At 54.8% G+C, this 10,661-nt stretch overlaps 1 protein-coding gene across 1 annotated transcript in view; it reads left to right on the forward strand.

The window, feature by feature from the left end:
- HEXA (hexosaminidase subunit alpha) overlaps positions 1 to 7,933 on the forward strand; it is a 32,165-nt gene extending 24,232 nt beyond the window's left edge. Inside the window, exons 2-14 of the mRNA XM_009278917.2 lie at positions 447 to 545; positions 985 to 1,050; positions 1,212 to 1,258; positions 1,588 to 1,698; positions 2,505 to 2,606; positions 2,705 to 2,837; positions 3,912 to 4,092; positions 4,411 to 4,497; positions 5,195 to 5,267; positions 5,724 to 5,901; positions 6,241 to 6,331; positions 6,767 to 6,871; positions 7,374 to 7,933. Of these exons, the coding sequence (XP_009277192.1) occupies positions 447 to 545; positions 985 to 1,050; positions 1,212 to 1,258; positions 1,588 to 1,698; positions 2,505 to 2,606; positions 2,705 to 2,837; positions 3,912 to 4,092; positions 4,411 to 4,497; positions 5,195 to 5,267; positions 5,724 to 5,901; positions 6,241 to 6,331; positions 6,767 to 6,871; positions 7,374 to 7,437 (1,337 nt within the window). The 3' untranslated portion in view covers positions 7,438 to 7,933. The remainder of the gene's footprint in view (positions 1 to 446; positions 546 to 984; positions 1,051 to 1,211; positions 1,259 to 1,587; positions 1,699 to 2,504; positions 2,607 to 2,704; positions 2,838 to 3,911; positions 4,093 to 4,410; positions 4,498 to 5,194; positions 5,268 to 5,723; positions 5,902 to 6,240; positions 6,332 to 6,766; positions 6,872 to 7,373) is intronic.
- The last annotated feature ends 2,728 nt before the right edge of the window (positions 7,934 to 10,661 follow it).

Below are 10,661 nucleotides of genomic sequence, written 5' to 3' on the forward strand. Positions count from 1 at the left end.
GAAGCTCTTTGCCCCCCCCCCCGAGAAGATTTGAGTAGTCACGGCTGTTGCTTAGAGCAGGGGCTGGTGTCCAGGAAGCCTTGGGGGCTGCTGCTAGATCTTGGGGGCTGCTGCTAGATCATACTCTGATGCCTCTCCTCCTTTGTGTGCTCCTTTAAGCTGCCACTGCGAAGCCTTCCCTGGGGGCTTCCTCACCAGCAGACCTCCACGCTGAAGGTTGGGATCAGCTCATGTGCTCCTGGTTGCCTGTGTTGAAAGAAGCCCCTGCTGAACACCCCTGTGCCTGCTCTCGGGTGAAGGAGGGGGTGTCCGTTTCTGCCACGTGTGTTAAAAATCCATGTACTTCTGCACCTCTGTCGCTAGCTGGGCTGGGAGGACGGCAGTGGACTAGAAGCAGGGAAAAGAGCCAGGATGGGATTGATGTCCGTGGTCTGTGTTCTTCGCAGAAAACGAGCAACCCTGGGGGACACCCTGCACTCAGCTCCTCGTCTTTGTCGCCACGCCAGGCTGTGATGGGTTTCCCAGCCTGGACTCCAAGGAAGGCTGTGAGTATCGGGGTTGGGAGTGGGAGGGAGTGACTGGAGCGGGGGTGCGGCTGTTTCTGTGCCCGTCAGTTGGAAATAGCACTGTGCAGCACTTACCCCCAATTTTAGGGAGGCAGCATCCTCACTGTATTATTGAGAAACTGGGGCAGGGAGGGAGAGACTTACCTGAGGATGCTGATAAAGCAGTGGGAGAGGTTTAAAACAAAAAAACAAAGCCAAAAGTCGGTTCTCTGGGATGCCAGGGTGCAGTCCTGTATCAAAACCTCTGCCTGGTGCTGCTGCTGCCTGGTGCTGCTGCAGCCCCGTAGTTGGGGCTGTCATGGCCCATAGCAGCGTGTGATGGAGTAGCCCCATAGTTGGGGCCGTCATGGCCCATAGCAGCGTGTGATGGAGTGTGGGACCTAATGCTAGCGCCAGCCCCTCTGATGCTGTGTTTCAGATAAGCTGTCTGTCTCGGAAGGCTCCTTGCTGCTCTCTGCAGATTCTGTCTGGGGAGCTCTCAGAGGTGAGATGTGCTTTCTGTCGGGCATTTCCGCTCTCCCTGCCCCAGGCCTATGGGGATGTCTCTCTGTGCCTCTCTCTTTCCATAGACTTATTTGTTAATTGAGCTCTGTTCCTTTGGGGGAATCTGTGCTGAGAAAGGGACTGTGTGTGGTTTTCCTGCAGGCCTGGAAACGTTCAGCCAGCTCGTTGGGAGAGATGAGAACGGCATGGTGAGCCCTGGCCTCATCTCCTGGGGGCAGTCAGCACTCCCTAATGGGGACAGGCTGAGGATTGCTGGGATGCGCAGGATGAGGGGGGTACCAGCAGGGCAGCACAGCCTTGCCAAAGGCCAAGTAGGGATTCATGAATCCAGACAGATCCCTGCCTTCTGAGCGGATAAAGCATTGCAGCTCTTTCTGGCTTGCTTGCGTGCGGGGCAGTGAGGCTACTCCTCCTTGTCCCGCTGACCCTGGGGACAAAGGTGACCCTGATTGTCTCCTGCTAATGGCTGTGTTGCCCAAAGCCCTCCTCACTTCTTCCTCGTGTTCTCTGCGTGCAGTACTACATCAACAAGACAGAAATTGTGGACTTTCCCCGCTTCCCTCACCGGGGACTGTTGCTGGACACCTCTCGTCACTACCTGCCTCTGAGAGCCATCCTGGAAACTCTGGTAGGGTGCCTGTGCTGGGAGACAGTTTAGTTGGGTGTCCCTTCCTCTGTGACCACTGAGGGCTCCTTGAGTGGCCTGGAGGGCTTTTTGGGTTTTTGCTCCTTTCCAAAGATCCTAGGAGCCGTCTAGTGTGTAGGCCACTGCATCTACATCTTGTCAAGGAAGAGCTTGTCAAACCTAGGTTTTTTTGAAGAAAACCAGCCTGCTAGATGAAGCAACAGGCTGGTGTGGAATGGCAGCATGACCTCAATTCTTAGTATACAGATGTGCATCATGGAAAAATGCTTCCATGCTGTAGGTCCTTCCCAGTGCCCATGGCTGTGTTTGCTCCCGGTGTAACTCACAGCTGTCTCATTTGGGTGATCTCTCAGCTCCCTTCATAAGTAGGAGAAGGAAGAAAACCCTGAGCTATCTTGGATTCCTGCAATCCAGATTACTTTATGAGGCTGGGTTGTTTCTGAGGCAAGGGAGAACACTGACTTCTTCCCAGCCACGTTAGATGAAGGTGGGTGGTGGTTCTGTGTTCATCCCAAGCAGAATTAAACTTCCAGGTCTCCACCATTGGCTCAGTTGTAGGGAGAACAGGGATTTCATTGTGAGCAGAAGCACTACTGGCCCTCTGCAGCAATTTGTGGTGCTGGTATGTTTGAACAGAGGTGTCTGAATCCCTCTTGGATCCTGGGGAGCGTTTAGGGACTCTGCCTTGTCCTTTTGGAGCACAGACACCTTGTTCCCTTTCTGTGGCAAGCTGGGTGGCCTTTCAGAAGAGACAGGGCATGTTCATCTTTGTTCCTGTTCCTTCCCAGGATGTCATGGCTTACAACAAGTTCAATGTGTTTCACTGGCACATTGTGGACGACCCGTCTTTCCCCTATGAGAGCTTGACCTTCCCAGAGCTCAGCAAGCAGGTAATCCACCCTGATTGCCGTATAGCGCCCAGCCCAGGGCGAGAAGATCTCTCCCTCGGCACCTGAGCTAGACGCTGAGATTTCCCGTGTTCCCCCAGGGAGCCTTCAATGCCATGACCCACGTGTACACAGCCAGTGACGTGCAAACGGTGATCGAGTACGCCCGGCTGCGTGGCATCAGAGTCATCGCAGAGTTCGACACTCCTGGGCACACCCTCTCCTGGGGTCCAGGTGAGGAGCAGACCCTGCCTGCCGCTGCTGTGAGGAGAGTTGTAGTTGTACTGGGGGGAGGAAGGGGATCTGCAACCTGGATCCCTAAAGCTGGGTGTGGGCAGCCACGTCCCACGGGCTGGCTTTGAGGAGGAGCAAACCATCATCTGGGGGAAGTAGGACCCAATGGTCCAACTTCTAGAACAAAATCCAAAGGGAAAACGTTTCCATCTCTTCTTGGGTCTAAGCTGGGTGATTTTTTGGGGAACATCTGCTCTGCCAAAACCAGCATCGTGGGCATTGCAAGGATCTTGGGTTTAATTGGGGGTGCAACTGACCAAGCTTCCTCACTCTGCTCAGCTGTGCCCCAGTCCTGACACGCTGCTCCCCGCTCCGAGGACTGGAAGTGCCTCCTCTTCCATGTCTGGAAGTGCAAGAAGCTCCAGGAAAATGTTGCCTTGTCTTGCTCTCTCCTTCCCCTGCCTCCAAATGCCATGTCCTGCACTGGCGTACAACCTGTGCTTGTAGTCACAGCCAAAACTGTGGCTGCCCCCCTTCCCTGTCTGCAGTGGGTGTGTGGAGCTGGGAGAGGGTGCTGGGGACTGCACCGCATTATCTTTCCCCAGCAGCTCTGTGTGTTGTTTCCCGTAGGAATCTCCTGGAAAAAAACAGTGGAGCCCACAATGAGAGATACCAAGGGGAAACCTGGGAAGGGTAGAAACTAGCATCCTGCAAGGATTTGGTGTGTCTGTGTCCCATCCTCAGAGTACCTGTTGGCAGGGGGGAAAAAGGGGTGTCCAGCCTAAAAGGCTCGAGCCCTGCTGATCTCACCTGGGAGTGCGTGTTTGGGGCAGCAGTGGATGTGCATGGGGGGAGCACAAGATGAATGCAGAACACGGATCCCTCCCCATCAGGTCAGGCTTCCTGAACCAGAGATCATTTTTCTGCTGCTGTGTTTATGCCTTGTGCGCCATGCCTGGGTCTTCTGTCCCCTGGCAGGCCCTGGGCCGTGCTGAGGAGGATCTGGGGGGTTATGCGGGGTGAGGTGGCCACGCTTAGCCCCTTCCTCACTGTCCTGTGTTTGTTACGACCCAGGTGCTCCGGGCCTTCTGACTCCCTGCTATTTGGGCAAGGATCCTTCTGGGACCTATGGGCCCATCAACCCCATCCTTAACAGCACCTACCAGTTTGTGACCAGTTTGTTTCAAGAGGTCAGCTCTGTGTTCCCAGACTTCTTTCTTCACCTCGGTGGTGACGAGGTGGACTTCACGTGCTGGTGAGTCTGAGATCAGTCTGGATGGGGACTGGGGGGAAGTATCTGGGACTGGAAGCCCATTGCTTTTTGGTCATGATCGTCTGTAGATCTTTGGTGTCCTGCTCCCCTAGACAGAAAGAGAGGCTGTGTGTGGTGGTTCCTGTAGTTTCTGCGCTCACGGTGATGCTGGCTGTGGGAAGCTGCTGATGCCAGCACAGCCACAGCTCTTGGAATGCCTGGGCTAGCCTTGGGACTGATGTGGGAAGGACTTGGGTATGTCTTGGCCTTACTCCAGAGCTTGGGATGCAATGCTTTTATTATCTTCTCTTTGGTATACAGGAAATCCAATCCAAAAATTCGTGCCTTCGTGAAGGAGATGGGCTTTGGTGAAGATTACAAAAAATTAGAGTCATTCTACATCCAGAGGTAAGGATGGCTGTGTCTAGCCTTGGTGATGTGGGAAGGACTTGGGTGTGTCTTGGCCTTACTCCAGAGCTTGGGATGCAATGCTTTTATTATCTTCTCTTTGGTATACAGGAAATCCAATCCAAAAATTCGTGCCTTCGTGAAGGAGATGGGCTTTGGTGAAGATTACAAAAAATTAGAGTCATTCTACATCCAGAGGTAAGGATGGCTGTGTTCTGGGCCTGCAGCTGCAGTATGTGACCAGCAGAAATGTCTTCTGCTGTCTCAGGGACACCAGGCAATGCTTTTATTATCTTCTCTTTGGTATACAGGAAATCCAATCCAAAAATTCGTGCCTTCGTGAAGGAGATGGGCTTTGGTGAAGATTACAAAAAATTAGAGTCATTCTACATCCAGAGGTAAGGATGGCTGTGTTCTGGGCCTGCAGCTGCAGTATGTGACCAGCAGAAATGTCTTCTGCTGTCTCAGGGACACCAGATCTCCTTTTCAGGAGCACACCCATTCAGGCATGTCTCCCTGACCCCAAAGGGAGTAGCCTAGCCACATTTTACTGGGAGATTGACCACAAAAAACCTGGGGCTGAGGGACAAAGGAGCCCCGTGAGGGGCTGTGCTTTCTCCCTTCTCCTTTAGAAGTACCTTCATGTCCCACTGCGGGCGTTGGTCCGACCCAAAACTCAGTACTCTTTCCACTCCAGGCTTCTGGACATCATCTCTTCCCTCGGCAAAGGTTATATCGTGTGGCAGGAGGTATTTGACAATGGAGTGAAGGTGAGAGCTGCCTGCTTTCCCTAATGCAGTTCCCTGTGCTGAGGTGAAAAGTGTCGGCACCCCAGCTGATGTGCTCTGGGGGTGCCGTGATGGGGCTGGTGGGGGGTACTCTGTTATGGGACTGGGGTTGATCTTGAGATGGTGCTGCCAGTGAGCTGCTCTCATGGTGGCTTTGTCAGACTGCTGTTAACAGGCTCTTCCCTCCAGGTTTTTGTGTATATGCCTGCAAGAGGCAGGTTTTAACCCTGCCCAGGACACTCTGCAAATAGGCTTATCCACTCTGTTGCTTCTGCAAGCCAGATGGGAAGTGGCTCAAAAGTCAAGCCAATGTCTGCCTCGGTTTCCCTTTGGGGGTGTCTGGAGCTGTGGATGGGTCAGGGCACTCCGCTTGCGAGGGGAGGTAGTGCTCTTGTTGCCACAGTCATCCCGTGCATGGGGTTCACATGTGTTCTTCAGGTGAGGCCAGACACCATCATCCACGTGTGGAAGAACTCCACGCCGTACATGCAGGAGATGGCAAACGTCACCAAGGCTGGCTACCGGGCTCTGCTCTCTGCCCCCTGGTACCTCAACCACATCTCCTACGGGCAGGACTGGATGGCAGCCTACCAGGTGGAGCCCTTGAAGTTTGAAGGTGTGTTCCTTGTGTCCCCTTCCCGTACGACAGCTGACTTGTCACTCGGAGGTAGCATCAGGGCTGGGTCTCTTGCTAATTTGTTCTCGCTGCTGGTGTGAAGGTGCTTGAGTGACCGTGTCCTTGGTTCCTGTGCTATGTCCCGTTCCCTTGAGGCTGACAAAAAACAACTCTGCTCTCCCCCAGCCCGGGGTTTGAAGCGGGGGCTTCCAGAAGGGCAAGTTACCGCCTCCGTAGCTGAGCCACTCACTGCTGTTACAGGCACCTCTGTGGGCAGGGCGGTAAGTCACCCCGTTATCTTACAACACCCCCTCACCTGAGTGCTGTGTCCTCTGGCAGGCAGCCCTGAGCAGAAGGATCGGGTGATCGGCGGAGAGGCGTGCATGTGGGGTGAATATGTGGACGCCACTAACCTGACCCCCAGGCTCTGGTAAGAGAAGCCGTGGGGAGGTTAGCTCGAGTCGCGTGGGGCAGGGCTCAGGCTCGTTTCCTTCGCCACTGAGCGACGTGTGCCAAATACTGCAGGTTTGGTCTGCGTGTGGTGCTTGTCCCTGTCCCCTGGCAGCGCCTCTGTGCTAGTAACAGCTTCACTGAGGCTTAAATGAGGGTTTGTAAGACTGTAACATGCTCCTGTGCAGCCTGCTGCTGCAAGCAGTATGTGTTTAGTGCTGGTCTCTGTCCTGTCACCCCGGTACGTCCTGATCCACATGTCTAGGAGTGGATCTTTTGATATACAGAAGCCATGTGCCTTTGTGTGCTGAAGGACTTTGGTCAGGAAAGTGTTTGGGAGCTCAGGGCTTTGTGTGAGAAGCTTTCAAATCCCCCCTCCCCCGACCTGACTGCCTCTGTCCCTCGTTCCTCCAAGGCCAAGAGCTGGGGCCGTAGCCGAGAGACTGTGGAGTAATGCGACCGTCAGGGACCTGCGTGATGCCTACGTGCGGCTGGCCGGCTTCCGCTGCAAGCTTCTCGGGTAACCATTTCTCCTCGCAGCTTGGATGCCGTCTCGCGGGGACAGAGCGAATGCCACCCTTTCTGGGGTTCAATCCTGGGGAGGGCAGCGAGGGTGAAGTGGGCTTTCCCTGGTGCAAAATGACCCTTGTTCTTACGGAAAGTTCCGAGCCTTTCTCCTGCCTGTGCGTGGGCAGAGCTTGCTTTGTGCAGTGCTGGAAGAGAGCCCCTGCTGCCAGCGTGGGCTGGTGGCTCTGTCGAGGAGAGGGCTTCGTGCTGAGGAAGGGGGACCTGTCAGCTATTGCCACCCCTCCTGCAGCTTCCCCAGGAAACCTGCCCTTACCCCGTGCTCCCACACGTGAGCAAAAAACCGAGTCTATAAGTGCAGGATGAAAACCGCTCCCTCCTTGTCACACCTGAAACGGGGCACCGATGGCCAACCTGTGCTCCTCTGACCCCTCAGACCTGACCCTGGGCTCTGCCTGTGCCCTCTGCCTAAGGCCGTCTCTCTGCTCTCTTTCCAGGCGTGGTGTCCAGGCGCAGCCTCTCTATGTAGGATACTGTGAAAATGAATTCGGTGGGTTTTGAAGGGAGAGTCTCACTGACCTCGGTCGCTGTGCACACAGGAGGAATGATCCCTCTCTCTCAAAAGCTGCTGGCGTGGCAGAGGGACCCCTTCCCGCCCCCAGCTTCTGCTCTTGCTTTGTTGCAATGAACGTTTTTTTTTTTCCTTAGTGTGCACTCTTCACCTCCTTTTCTATTTTCGTTTCTTTAAATGTATAAATAAATGACCCTAAAGAGGAAAAAGGTGCCTTTTCATGCTCAGCTGGGCCTTGGGAGACCGTGCAAGGGTTTTTGTTAGCAGGAGAATGGGTAGGGCTTGCTCCATTGGTGGAGGAGCATCTGGCTGTGCCTCATCCCGGTGGCTCTGGGGCTTGCTGGGTGCCTCCTCAGCTGGGTAAGCTGTGTTTAGTCTCTGCTGCTATCGGGATTTGGCCGACTGATCCGTCCTCATCCTGCTCTGTTGTCCTCGGGGTGGGGAGCTCAGCTCCGGGTCTGCATCCAAGAGGTTTGGTTTGGATAGTATTTGCCTTGGAGAAAAATGGTGCTGCTGTCCCGCAGAGCTGGGACAGTCGGGGTCCTTGTCACTGATGGGGTCGTCGTGCTGGAAACCACGTTCAGCTCGAAGCGGGGAATCTCTCGGGGAGAAATCCTGGCTGATGGGACTGTTGTACATGTGTCTTGGTCTTAAATGAGTGAGAACTGCTGTTACGGCTGGAAACCTTTTACTATTGAACTTTAAATTAAAGATATTGAATTAACTTTGCATTAAAAATATTCAGAAGTTGTCAAGTCTTGCATTTCTTTACCCTCCTGCGAAGGGATACACAAACACTGCTCCTCTGAAGTGCTACATCTTAAGGGGGGAGGAAAAGATTGTGAAGCCCAACCACCCCAGAGCGGGGAAACTTAGCCAGATTTGGGGGAAAGAAGGGTATTTTTCCCCCTACTCAGGGTGGGAGGGGAAGGGCTGCCTTCCTGTGCCCTGTTTTCCTGGGGGAAGATGCTCCTCTGCTTCCTCCAAGTCTGCGTGGGAAACTTGTGCCCCTTTTCTCTGTTGTTTTGGTTGTAAATACTGTCCTGGTCTTGTGTTTAAGGCTGAGCGGAGGGAGCCAGCGTTGCTGATCTGCCCGCCTGTCAGTCCCGGCATGTTTATTTCTCTTAAATTGGGTAACCCAGAAGACCTAAATAATAATAGCTGCTTCTTTTGCTGGGGTTTGATGTGCTGTCAAGTCCTAAAGAGCTCCGAAAGGCTGGTGTAATTAGCGCTCCTTCCTCGCTACCAGACCTGGCACGAGCAAACGCTGATCAGAAGCTTCTCATCCCCGTGAGGACATCTCCTTGTGCTCTGACCCGAGTCCCCGCCGATGCCACCCGGTGTCCCCGTGACATCTCTTGAGGTTGGCTTTGGGAAGCATCGCTCCACGGCACAAACGCCTCGGGTATTTGTGGAGCAGAAGCTTTACCTTCTGGTCCAGGCCGGTGGCCTCCAGCGCTTTAGACCTGCACGTCTGCTCCATCTCTGCGCGGCCACTTCTTGGCTGGCTCTTCACGCAGCCACGCTGCGGGGAGGACAGCCGAGATACACCGTAGTTCTGATCGGATGCAGCGCTTCAGGCTCTGAGGGGGTGCCAGGTATAGAGGGAGGAGGTTATTATCACCTCCTATTTTTAAAAGTTGTCTTTTTCCCTTTTTTTTCCCCAACACGGCATAAATTGGTACCTTTGCCGGGTGCTTTTGTCGCTGCAGGGACACCCGCTGCTGGTGGGGCTGGGGCCGAGGGGGAGGCTGGCCCCGGGGAGGGTGCTCTGCTCCCCGGGCACTGCTCTGTGCCCTGGGATGCTCCAGCGCCGGCGGGGTTGGCACGGGGGGACCCCCCAACCCAGCGTCTTCCGCTAAAGCCTGGTATTGATGATCTGGGTTAAATATCACCCCGTGGTCCTGCTTCCTGGGGGGTCTGCACCAGCATCTCCCCAAAAACACCACCTTGGGGGCGGCTTGGCAACGTTTTCACCCTTGCAAAGGCCGGGATCCCCACCGGTGGGAAGGGAGCACCCCGCTTTCCTCTGCCGCGGCCTCGCCGCGCGGCCCGTTCCTTCCAGAACATCTATTTTGGTCGCGTAAAACTTGCCGGGGAGCAGAGGAGAACAGGCAGCGTGTGAATCACTCGGGGCCAACGGGTTTAAAAATAAACCCAGGCGGCGGCGAAGAACAGCCGCCGAGCCCCCAGATTTCGGCAGCATTACGCTCCGCGCCTCCGAAACCCACCCATGGGTGCCCACCCTGAGCAACATCCCCATCCATTGGGTTTTATTGGGACACACTTCCATATGTTTGCACATCCTTGCATGCACATGCACATACTTGCAGCTGTGTGCACATGCTTGCATGCATATGGGCGCTTGCAAACACGTGCACCCGTGCACATGCTTGCACACGCATGCATACAGGTGCTTGCAAACACGTGCACCCATGCACATGCTTGCACTCACATGCATATGGGCGCTTGCAAACACGTGCACCCGTGCACATGCTTGCACACGCATGCATACAGGTGCTTGCAAACACGTGCACCCATGCACATGCTTGCACCAATGCGCGCACTTGCACACACATGCAAATGCATGCATGCACACACACGCGCTTGCATGCCATTGCACAGGCTTGCAACACAGGCATGCATCTGCATGTGCTTGCGCACACACTTGCATGTACTTGCACGCATGTGCACACACTTTCAACTATGTGTGCACATGTATGCAAGCACATACATGTGCATGCATGTGCTGCAAATGTGCACACACTTGCACACATGCTTGCACAAACTTGAACGTGCATGCACGGGTGCACGCGTGCACATACTTGCACAAGCACATGCACACGCGTGCACACTCTTGCAGACACACCCCCATGCTCACACATGCTTGCACACACCTGCACACGCGTGGCAGCGCGCCAGGAAAGCCGGGCACCCCCAGCTCAGCTGCTGCTCTGGGAGTAATTAATTAACGACCGCGTCAGGTATTAAAGCTGTTCGGTCTAATTACAGATTTTTCGGGGTGGCGGGGGGTGCAGGGGAGGGGGGGGGGGGTCTCCCCCCCCCCCCCCCATCTGGGGCAGCCCTGAGGGGGCAACCGGGGTGGCGTGGGGTCCATCGAGGTGAAAAATGCAACAAAGTGCCAAAATTGTCCCTTTTGAGCCTTTTCTGTGTATTTAAATCCCGCTCTAAGGTGGCGGCCGGTGGCGAAGAG

This window comes from Aptenodytes forsteri, unplaced genomic scaffold (assembly GCF_000699145.1).
Source record: "Aptenodytes forsteri isolate BGI_AS27 unplaced genomic scaffold, ASM69914v1 Scaffold258, whole genome shotgun sequence".
Classification (NCBI taxonomy): Eukaryota; Metazoa; Chordata; class Aves; order Sphenisciformes; family Spheniscidae; genus Aptenodytes; species Aptenodytes forsteri.